Genomic DNA, 12,148 nt, shown 5'->3' with positions numbered 1-12,148 from the left:
GAGTCATACTATGAAACTTTGGGCGAGGGTGATTGAGTATAGGTTGAAGAAGGTTGCCATGATATCGGAGAATCAATTTGGTTTTATGCCTGAAAGATCAACTATAGAAGCTATACATCTTCTTAGACAACTTATTGAGAGATATAGAGAGGGGAACAAAGATTTTCATATGGTTTTTATTGATTTGGAGAAGGCATACAATAGAGTACCTAGGGATGTTCTCTGGTGGACAATGATGAAGAAAAGTGTTTCTCTCAAGTACATTAGTATAATTAAAGATATGTACGAAAGAGTAGTAACCAATGTCCGCACTTGTGGAGGGGCGACAACCAATTTTCCTATAATGGTTGGGTTAGATCAAGGATCTGCATTAAGCCCTTTCCTATTTGCTATAGTGATGGATGAGCTTACGAGATCACTTCAATAAAATGTGCCGTAGTGTATGTTGTTTGCTGATGATATTGTTTTGATTGATGAGTCTAGAGCTGAGGTTAATGCTAAGTTAGAATTATGGAGACAGACTTTGGAAGCAAGAGGTTTTACGTTGAGTAAGTGTAAGACAAGATATATGGAATATCGGTTTAGTAAGCAACGAAGTAGTGATGAGAGTGTAGTGAAGTTTGGTAAGCAAGAAATAGCGGTGGATGACTTTCAAATATTTGGGATCTATCATTCAAAAGAATGGAGAAATTGATGGAGATGTAAATCATAGGATTAAGGTTGGGTGGATGAAATGAAAAAGTGCAATTGAAGTGTTGTGCGATCGTAGAATGCCATTGCGGTTGAAGGTGAAGTTTTATAGGACGACAATTAGACCCGCTTTACTATATGGTACGGAATGTTGGGCTGCCAAGAGACATCATTTTCAAAAAATGAGTGTAACTAAGATGCGTATGCTTCGATGGATGTGTGGAAAGACACTAAAAGATAAGATTCAGAACGAGGAAATACGTAAGAAGGTAGGCATTGCATCCATTGAAAATAAGATGAGTGAGAATCGTTTACGATGGTTTGGGCATATTCGGCGAAGGCCTAATGATGCTCCAGTTAGAAGGATGGAGAAATGGGAAAATATATTAGCTAAAAGAGTTTGGGGTAGGCCTAAGAAGACTTGGATGAAGATGATAAGAAAGGATATGAATGCTTTGAACCTCACCGAGGACATGACATTGGATAGAAATGAGTGGAGGAGAAGGATTCATGTGGAGGACCCAAAATAATTTTCTTTTTGGTTCATATCGCCGACCCCAATTGTTTGGGATGAAGCCATTGTTGTTGTTGTTGTTGTGGTGTGATTTCTGCAAGTGGGTTTGATTCAGGCTACTCTTAGGTGTTCAGTGCTCTTGTATTTTGTTCTCATTGTTTCATTTTTGTACCTAAATTAATATTGCAAGTTGTGATTGTGGGTTTATGTTCATGATCCAGCTTTGCTTTATTGTTGTAGATCTTTTGCTATATTGGGCAATCGGCCTTGAAGCTCTTGTAATTCTTATTAGAATATGGATCCAGTAGAGGATCCATATCCGACACGAGTTTGTATATGGATGTAATATATATTACTTATACAGGACAGTTTTGTCCATGTAAAAAAAGGTTTGTAAACCCTATTAATGTTAATGAAGAATTAGTGCAGCTAAGGTTCTGGCTGCCGATTCCCAGCATAGCCGAGTTCTTCTCTCTCTCCTCCTCTTCCCCTCCATTCCTTCTCGGTTCTCTCGATAAAGTTTGCCAATCTAGGGCAGTTTTCACAATTCTTTCGTAGTTTGGGCCAGAGATGTGTCTTATTTTATTCAAATTTGTTTTTAATGCCATCAGTACATCTCATTAAAAACAGGGAAGCATTTTTTTCTTTAAAAATTTGTGACCTTATTGACAATTGTAGTTTCTATTGCAGCTTGTTAAACTTCCTCGTGTGCCAAATGTGGATGATATTTTGAAGATCTATCTTGAGCACCGGACAAAGAAGGATGGCATGTAAGTCGGATACAGCTTATTCAAAAGGGGCTGCATTATGCCCTTTTGTGCATATTATGGCCTTGTATTGTGATAATAAGTCTTACCTTTTTGTTTCCATTCTCCGTTGTACCTTGGATATCTTGGTGTTATACAATAAAACCAGGTTTGCCATGAGCATCTGAACTGCTGGCCTGTGTTCATCAAGTTTGTGAAGTAACCAAGATTTCTGAGCAACTGAACAAACTGTCTGCTGTCAATTGTGTATACTAGACAAGAATGGCCTGATTGTCCTAAACAAGGTTGCATCAGAGTTATTTTATGAGCTAATGTAAAATACAAAAGGAATTTTTAAATCTTTTAGGGGTGAATAGGGCTGTCAACTGGCTGATGTAATAAAACTCAAATGCACAAAAGAGATGCCACAAGGGGCTATAAAGAGTGCACAACCACACAAGTAAGAAGCCACTAATGGGAAAGATACAAAGAACCACAAAGGGCTAAGCACAATGCTCACAAATAGGAACACAAACACATAAAAATAATCAATGTTGTATTGAGAAAATGCTAAGAAAAGCATGGAATAGGAGAGGGGCTAACAGCCCCTATTTATACAGCAAAAGGACCAAGGGAGGGCTCCCATAGAGTTTGGGAGCTCCCCAATTGTCTTATTTATGATCGTTGGGAAGAGTCCCAATGACTCTATGGTTAAATACCATAGTGCCCTTAGTAAAACAATGAAAAGAAAAGAAAAAAATAAAAAATAGGAAAAAAGACAAAAACAGTCCACTAGGAAATGTTCAAATTATAATGGGTAAAAGAAAAAAATGCCCCTGGTGGGCATGACAAATTACAAAATTGCAAAACTACACACACACACACACACACATATATATATATATATATATATATATATATATATATATATATATATATATTAAAAAATATATATGTATATATACCACTGTCGTCGATATCGTATATATTTTGAAAGTATCACGATAATATCGTGATAGTTTTTTATATTTTTTTTAAAATTTAAGCTTGCATTTCCTATTTTTTTGTTTCTTTTATATTTTAAAACATTTAAAACATGTTTCTTTATATTTTTAAAAGAAAAATAATGCGAAACTTATTATTTTCTTAGTTTTTTTGTTATTTATATTTTTTTTTTCAAAATTTTAAACTCTTGAGCTTTTCTCGGGATTTATCAACTTTTCAAAATCTCTTCAAGAAATCTCGAGAAATTATGTTGAACGATACATGTGACTATGATATATACAATAGTGTATGTATATAGGGGTGGCAATCGGGTCGGGTTGGCGGGTCGGGTTGGCGGGTTGGCGTGTCAGCATACCTCAACCCGAACCCGACCCGTTTAATAAACGGGTAATCCGACACGACCCGCCAACCCATTTAATAAATGGGTTGGGTCGGGTAAACAGGTTTTCAGGTTCGCGGGTCAGTTTGGCGGGTCGGGTTGGCGGGTTGATGGATCGGGTTGGCAGGTAGGCAGGTTGGCGGGTTGACGGTTCGGGTTGGCGGGTTGGCGGGTCAGGTTGGCAGGTCGACCCACCCGCCTAACCCGTTTATTAAACGGGTTGGCGGGTTGGCATACCTCCAACCCGAACTCGACCTGTTTAATAAACGGATTACACGGGTCGACCCGTTTATTAAACGGGTTGGCTTAAGCCCAACCCGAACCCGCCTAAGAGGCGGGTTGGCGGGTCGTGTCAGAAATTGCCACCCCTATATGTATATATATATACACATTTTAACACCCTCCCTCAAACTTACGGTGAGGCGCACTGAAAGTTTGTGAAGGAGAAAAATAAAACGAGTTGTAGGAATGGCTTTGGTGGAAAAATCTACAAGCTAGTACTTCGATGTGACATACAATAACTTAATAGTTCATTTCAGATACTCATCACCTATGTCACTTGGGTACGAGTACAGGTATGGAGGGTACAACACGACAATTCCAAAAAATATGGGTATGAGGACACGATTAAATATATAGTAAAAAATATATATTATATATCTAAAATATATATTATATATTGAAAATATGTAATATAATATAATATAGGACACAACATTTATCGTGTCCAGGTATCAGTACCCATGTCGACACATGTGACACCCTAAGTGTCGTGTCCCAGTTACATAGCTTATCACATATGTATTAGAATATGAATGGAATTGGATCTGGATCCCTTATTGGATCCATATCCATATCGAGTTTTATAATGTTGAATGTTGTATTTTATTTTTCTTATACAGGGCATTTTTGTCCTTGTAAAAAGGTTGTAACCCTATTTAATATCACTAAAGTTTACCGCAGCCTATTGAATGAATGAGAGGCTGTTGATTCCCAAAAAGCACGAGTTCTCTTCTTCCTCCCTTCCTATACTCTTCTAGATTTCCTCAACAACAAGATCTGTCAGTGGAAGGGCAGTTCTATGATGGTATCAGAGCCACGAGCCTAAAGGCGTCATCAGAATCTTCCAGAAAAGTGCGTCAAAGAGGTTTGTTTCAAAAAAAAAAATCCAAACCCTTCTTCCATCGTCCTCTTACCTTTTCTTCCTCTGATATTCTTTTCCCTCAAACCCCTTGTCTGTTTCCTTTCTTCCTCTCTCTTAATGTCTCATTCTTTTCTCTTAACGTCTCCTCTGATATTCTTTATATTTTTGGGTTGCTGTTAAAACGTGATACGATCCTGTTTAGCTTTATTTCATTATTGCTATTAAAACGTGATACAACCCTGTTTAACTTTATTTCATTCATATTATTTTTCTGGGTTGCTGTTAAATTATCAATTTTCTGGGTTGTTGTCTTTAACATCAGAAAATCAATACTTTTGGCTGATTTCTTGGACTCTGATCTGCGTATTTCATTGAGGGTATCTTTCTTGTTTCACGTTACACATTAGTTTCATTAGTTTCAGCGTATGCTTCTTGGTTTGAATCACATCAACATATTATTTGAGATATTTAGATTCTGCTAACAACATCGTTAGCCTGCAGTTTGTTAACAACATCGTTAGCTTGCAGTTTGCCTGATCTAAAAAAAAAAGGCACTTGTTATCGTTGTGTCCTCCAGATCCCTTTCCAGCTTATTTATTTTAGTTTGCAGCTGTGCAATTCTTTATTCAAACTTAGCTTGCCATTCCACCAGCTCTTCATCAGTGTCTTCATTCTCCTCAGCTAGAGTAGCAAGTTGAGATTGTTGAAGCTTAAATAATGCACTTCTTTTGGTAGTACTCATATTTATTTCATCCTGCAGCTTTCTCAAATCTTTAAGTGTTGTCTCTGTGTGTTGTATCTTAACTTCTCATAGAACTCTTTTGTCTCAATCTGATCATGGATTCTTCTTTTCCCCAATCTGCTCTTTCTTCTAGCTTTTTGGGTCAACTCGTTTCAGAGAAACTCAATAACAATAACTTTTTGACCTGGAAAAGACAGATTATTCATTTTATTAAAAGTCAGGACCTCTTTGGACACTTGGATGAGTCTGTCACAACCCCGTCAGAATTTGTTGTGCAGAAAATTAAAGATGCAGGTGAAGCTATCTTGACTAAACTCACTCAAAACCCTGATTTTATTTCCTGGATGAAACGTGACCAAGCTCTAGTTGCATATATTACCTCCACTTTATCCCAGGAAGTTCTTATTGCCATTTCTGATGATTGCTATGCCAAGAAGCTGTGGGAAAGATTGGTTCATACATACTCGCAGATTTTAGAAGCTAGAATCATGTACCTTAAGTGTGAATTCCAATTACTCAAAAAGGGGACTATGACTATTATGGAGTTCCTAAACAAAGTCAAGAGTATCACTGATCTGCTGGCTGTGGTGGGGTGTAAGGTATCAGATAGAGACATGGTCCAACAGACATTGAATGCATTGGGACAAGAATATCATGTGTTTGTGACCTCTTTGTTATGTCTACCTGAGCTCCCTAGCTTTGAAGATCTGCGAGCCAAGATGTTACAATATGAAGCCACGTTGAAGGGTTTAACAGGTGAAACAAGTGGACAATCTGATTCTCATGAAGTCCTTGTTACAGGCTTTGGTTTAGGGCGCGGACGTGCGGACAATTATTTTGGTGGAGGACGAGGAAGAGGGAGGGGTGGGCAAGGAGGACACAAATTGCTTCCCACTCCCAGTGGATCACCCCATCCATTTACAGGAAGTCAAAACAGCAAGAGTGTTCCCATTTGCTATCAGTGCAACAAACGTGGCCACATCAAAGCCAACTGCTGGTTCAATCCCCAAAATCCTCAAAATTGCAATAGAATACAAAACAACATGAAGAACCACTTGATTTTTGTCAAGCTATTCATTCTAACAAATGGATTGAAGCGATGAATGAGGAAATTGAGGCGCTTCATGAATGCCAGACATGGGAGATAGTTGGGCGTCCCCCAGATAAGAATGTTGTTGGCTCAAAATGGGTTTATAAGATTAAATATAAACCAGACGGTAGCATTGAACGATACAAAGCACACCTTGTTGTTTAAGGTTTTACTCAAGAATACAGTCAAGATTACGAGGAGACATTCAACCCAGTGGTGAAAATGGGAACTATTCGTATTATTCTTGGCCTGACAATTGAACATGAGTGGACTCTTAGTCAGCTTGATGTTAAAAATGCATTTCTGCATGGGGACTTAAAAGAAGAGGTTTACATGGAGCAGCCTCAAGGTTATGCAGAGGGAGACCCAAGGGAATATGTATGTAAATTAACCAGAACATTGTATGGCTTAAAGCATGCCTCTAGATCTTGGTTTGAAAGCTTCTCCTTAGAAATCCAGAACCACGGTTTCATCCGGTCCCAACTAGATCATTCTCTATTCATATACAAGGGTGGAACCACTGTGGTTTTCCTACTCATATATGTTGATGATATCGTAATCACTGGTAATGCTTCTGACCACATTCAACGAATTAAAGTGTTACTAAGTATGCAGTTCAAGATGAAAGATCTTGGGAAACTGCGATATTTTCTTGGTGTAGAGGTGGACAGACAAGATGGAAACATGTCATTGACTCAACACAAATACACTCTTGATCTTCTGGCCAAAGCAGGACTGACAGATTGCAAACCTCTGCCTACACCCAGTGTTGTCAATCAAAAGCTCAGCATTTGTAATGGTGAGTTGTATCCTGATGCAAGCAAGTACCACAATATAGTGGGTATGTTACAGTACCTCACTTTTACCAGAACAAATATCATATATTCTGTAAATCAAGTATCTCAGTTCATGCATGAACCGAAAACTGGTCACATGGATGCCGTCAAACGTATTCTTCGCTATCTAAAAGGCACTGTGGGTGATAGACTCACATATGTTCAGTCTTCATGTGGTACACCAAAACATGAGATATTGGCCTACACAGATGCATATTGGGCAGGGGACCCAGATGAAAGGAGATCTGTTTCAGGGTACTGTGTTTTTATTGAAAAAAATCTTATCTCATGGAGCAGCAGAAAACAGAAGGCTGTAGCAAGATCTAGCACAGAAGCTGAGTATAGATCTATGGCAGCTGCCATAGCTGAAGTGACCTGGATTAGGCATCTACTTGCAGAGATGGGAGAGAATGTCTCAAGTTCAAATCTTATGTGTGATAATAAAAGTGCCATACAAATTGTAATCAACCCTGTCCATCACAGCCGTACCAAGCATATCGAGATTCACCATCATTTCATCAGAAAAAAGATAGCAGACAAAGAAATTGAACCAGTTTATGTGTCTTCAGAAGACCAAGTTGTTGATGTGTTCACAAAAGGTCTCACTAGGAACCGTTTCTGGTATCTGAAGAACAAGTTGCACATGGTTTACTCCCATGCACAACTTGAGGGAGGGTATTAGAATATGAATGGAATTGGATCTGGATCCCTTATTGGATCTATATGCATATCGAGTTTTATAATGTTGAATGTTGGATTTTACTTTTCTTATACAAGGCATTTTTGTCCTTGTAAAAAGGTTGTAACCCTATTTAATATCACTAAAGTTTACCGCAGCCTATTGAATGAACGAGAGGCTGCTGATTCCCAAAAAGCATGAGTTCGCTTCATGAGTTTTCTTCTTCCTCCCTTCCTATACTCTTCTAGATTTCCTCAACAACAAGATCTGTCAGTGGAAGGGCAGTTCTATGAATATGAAAATGGCAGTCCATCTCAATGTGCTTTCTTTTATGGAAGGTGTGGTTGCTTACAATGTAAATTACACGTTTGTTGTCACAACACATTTTCAAAGGTTTAAAGATGCAAACTCGCATGTCCTGGAGAAAAGTTTTTAGACATATAAGCTCCATTATTGTCATAGTCATTGTTCTATATTTTGCTTTAGTTGAAGACAAAGAGACCTCCTGTTGTTTCTTGCACCTCCAAAAAATTAAGGAATCCCCTAAGAAAACACAAAAACCAATAGTTGATATTCTATTATTTGGATTATCACCCCATCAGTGTAAACAATTAAATCTAAGGATGAAGATAAAAAATCCCTTTTGAGATTGTGTTTTTAATATATCGTATAATCCTCATTGGTGCGCTCATGTGCACTGTGGTGGGAGCATGTTGGAACTGACTTACTGCATGAACCGCATGAATGATATCAAGTTGAATGATAGGAAGGTAGATGAGAGATCCAATCAATTGGTCATAAGGAGTAGGATCTTCGAGCAGTGCATATCTTCAAATCTGAATTTGGCATTTATGATTTCTGGGGTCTCCACCTTTTTATCAGAAATTTTAGACCTAGCATATATATCAGCAACCGATTTTATATTGGAGAGAATATATCCTCTGGGTGAGTATGTAACCTCAATTCTTAAAAAATATCTAACATATCCCAAGTCAGATGTATCGAATTTTTTCTTTAAAACAAATTTAATTTCAGTAACTCCTTTGTCATTTCTTGTAATGATCATGTCATCAACATATAATAGAGATATCACAATATTAGTACCTCTTTTCTTGACAAAGAGAACAATGTTGGTATAACAATAAATAAAACTTAAACTTATCGTAACATTACTAAATTGATCATACCAAGTCTTAGAGTTTTAGTTAACACCATAGACAACCTTTTTTTGTTTCAAAATTTTGCCATTAAGGCAAGGTATCCATGTAAACTTCCTCACAAAGTTCTCCATTTAAAAAGTCATTCTTAAGATCTAGTTGATAAATTGGCCATTGTTGGATAGAGGCAATAACAATTAAGATTCAAACACTAGTCATCCTAGCGACAAGGGCAGAGGTTTCTTCATAATCTACTCCATATTCTTGAGCCTACGCTTTGACAACCAATCTTACTTTATACCTTTTTAAAGATCTGTCACTTTTGATCTTGACTTTAAACACCCACCTACATCCTATAGGTTTCTTGTCTTGAGGAAGATCAACTATTTCCTAAGACTTGGCTTTCCTAATGTCATCAAGCTCCATTTCCGTTGCTTCAATCCAACGAGGATTTTGTTTGGCATCATTATGATGAGATGATTCATAATAAGAGTGTAGAGTTATTAGACATGCCCTAAAGTTGGGAGAAAATGAATCATAAGATACAAATCTACTAGGAGCATTAGAGATTCAATTAGATCTCCTAAGTTGGGATTCCTCTAATGATATATTTTAAGAGAACTTGACAAGCGCACATGAATAATTACCTTGTTCACGTCGAGTATAAACATGCATATTATTAGATGCATCTTCAATTAAACTTTCATTTCTATGACATACCTCATGAACAACGGGATGTTCATTACTAGAATCATCATTCAAACAAGAATAAAAAAACATCATTAGAGTCAAACTTGTTAGATTCATCATGTCTTGGTAAGAGATCAAATAGAAATATATAGTCAACTTCCTCTTTAGTTCCTTTGTTATCAAATTCATTTTCATTTTCTAGGAAAGTAACGTCTTTAGAAACATAAAGTTTGTTGTTTGGGTCAAAACAACGATACCCTTTTTTATTTTCCCCATATCCCAAGTAAACACACTCAATAGCTTTTGGAGACAGTTTATCATTTTTATGAGTAAGCATATAACACTTACAACCAAAAATTCTTAATCTTTTAAAACCGGGTGTCATTTTGAAAAGTTTTTCAAATGGAAAGACAATTTGTAAAGCGGATGAAGGTATTCTATTTATTAAGTAGATTGAGGTTAAATAGACTTCGACCTAATTTTTTTTTTGGAATGTCCCTAAAAACAAGAAGAGTCGTATTCCGCTACCCCATTTTGTTGAGGAGTTCTAGGGTAAGACCTTTGATGATAAATGTCATTTTGTTTCAAATAATTTTGGAAATCATTTGACATATATTCTGCTCCTGAATCAGATCTCAGAATAGATATGTTGCTAAGAAATTGTTTTTTAATGAACACATTGAATTTAAAATTTAGAAAATAAACTCATGTATATCTAGTGAAATCATCAACAAAAATAATATAATAGGAGTAACCTCATTTCGATATGACAGGAGAAAGGCCCATCCATCCAAATGCACTAATTCAAAAGAACATGTAGAAATGAAAGATCTATGAGGGAAAGAAATGACTCATTTTTTTTTAAAAATGCAATCTTTACAAGATATATCTTTTTCATTACAAATATTTTCTAAAAAAGGAAAGATATGCATATTCGAAAAACTAGGATGCCCAAGTTTTTTATGCCAATTATCAATATTTTTGTCTTGGACATAATTACCAAATGACTTGGGTGAAAGAGTTAAAAAGTCCATGAAATAAAGATTGCCTCTCCTATGACCTTGCCCAATTAGCTTTTCTCACTCGAGATCCTACACGGTGCAATCTTTAGATGAAAAAAAAATTTTACATCCATGGTAAAAAATTTGAGAGGCGGAGAAAAAAAAATGAATTTAATTTTAGAACAACCCTTATTTTTTGGAACAAGAAATTTTTGTAAAAATTTTGAATCAAGAGTTTCAATATTATTTATTTTTAAATAAGTCCCATCGGCGGTTGAGACATAAGATGAAATAAAATTAGTGCAAATTTCGGAAAGAGCATTCTCATGAGGGGTCATATGAAAGGAAACACTTGAGTCAAGAATCCACGTACCTAGAGGAAATGAAGAAGATGCAATAGAGACACCCGAAGTATAAGATGATTTGAGGAGTTGTTGTAGTGCTTCCGATATTTGACTACGAGTGTCTTTAGTATCTCCTTAATTCTTGCTAGATTCTTCCTTGGTTGTGATTTCTCCAACGAAAGCAACTTTGCCTTTAAGCTTTGGGAAATCAGTTTAATATATCTTGGTCCATTAAATAATAATAAATAACACCCTTCCTATATCCACTATTATAGCTATTTTGCTATACAAAGTGAGGGGGTTTATAAGCCCTTACATTGTTACTCAGCCTAGTAACGACCAAAACATCTTCACCCTTGGTAGTCATGCCCAATGTTGTCAGTATCGGTTCGTATCAGCCTATATTGGCCGATACTTATCGTTTCAGCAGAAAATCAATATGCTTCACCCCTGAGTTGGCTATTTTTTAATAAAAGTAAAAGATACTTTAAATTATTTTTTAATATTATTTTAATAGCTTTAGCTTGTGTCACGTTCTGATTGACACATAATATTTTTTAATTATTTTTGGTCGATTCAAATCAATTCCCTTGAGTATCAATATTGACCGATTCACCTGAATAGTTGGCCAAACGATACTGGGCCGATACCGATTATGACAACATTGGTCATGCCAAGGCGAGTCTCCTCTTGGCATATCTCGACAAGTGTATTTTCAAGAGGCATTGTCGAAGTCCTACGAAGGAGCGATGACCTAACTTGTTTAAATTTCGGCCTCAAGCCATGAAGAAATTTGAAGTATTCTCTCTCAACTTGCTCTCATTTAAGTTTAATATTTTCAGTGGCCACCCATTTTGGCTAAAAAAGTGCTAATTCATCTCAAAGATGAGCCAAAATAACAATTACAAACATTTATGTTCTCTTGTTTGGGGGTTCTAATCTTGTCTTATGAAAAATATTATCTAGCAAGGTTTTTTTGGGTATACATATTCTTAAGAAAGAACCATGCCTCATTGACTCTTCTAAACTTAGCAATGTTGGTACATATTTTTATGTTAACATTGTTCATAAACATTGCTAAAAGCTTAGCATAATTGTTTTTCCAATCTTCTACCTTTAATTGATGCTCAT

At 36.5% G+C, this 12,148-nt stretch overlaps 1 protein-coding gene across 1 annotated transcript in view; it reads left to right on the top strand.

Moving 5' to 3' along the window:
• Window positions 1–12,148, top strand: part of LOC149834881 (protein MRG1-like) — a 163,565-nt gene that overhangs the window by 14,203 nt on the left and 137,214 nt on the right. Inside the window, exon 4 of the mRNA XM_090009476.1 lies at window positions 1,895–1,974. Within this exon, the coding sequence (XP_089865602.1) occupies window positions 1,895–1,974 (80 nt within the window). The remainder of the gene's footprint in view (window positions 1–1,894; window positions 1,975–12,148) is intronic.

This window comes from Nuphar pumila, chromosome 6 (genome assembly GCF_984573655.1).
Source record: "Nuphar pumila chromosome 6, dmNupPumi1.hap1.1, whole genome shotgun sequence".
Taxonomy (NCBI): Eukaryota; Viridiplantae; Streptophyta; class Magnoliopsida; order Nymphaeales; family Nymphaeaceae; genus Nuphar; species Nuphar pumila.
Note: the sequence above shows the minus strand (reverse complement) of the source record. Positions and strands in the feature narration are given on the sequence as shown.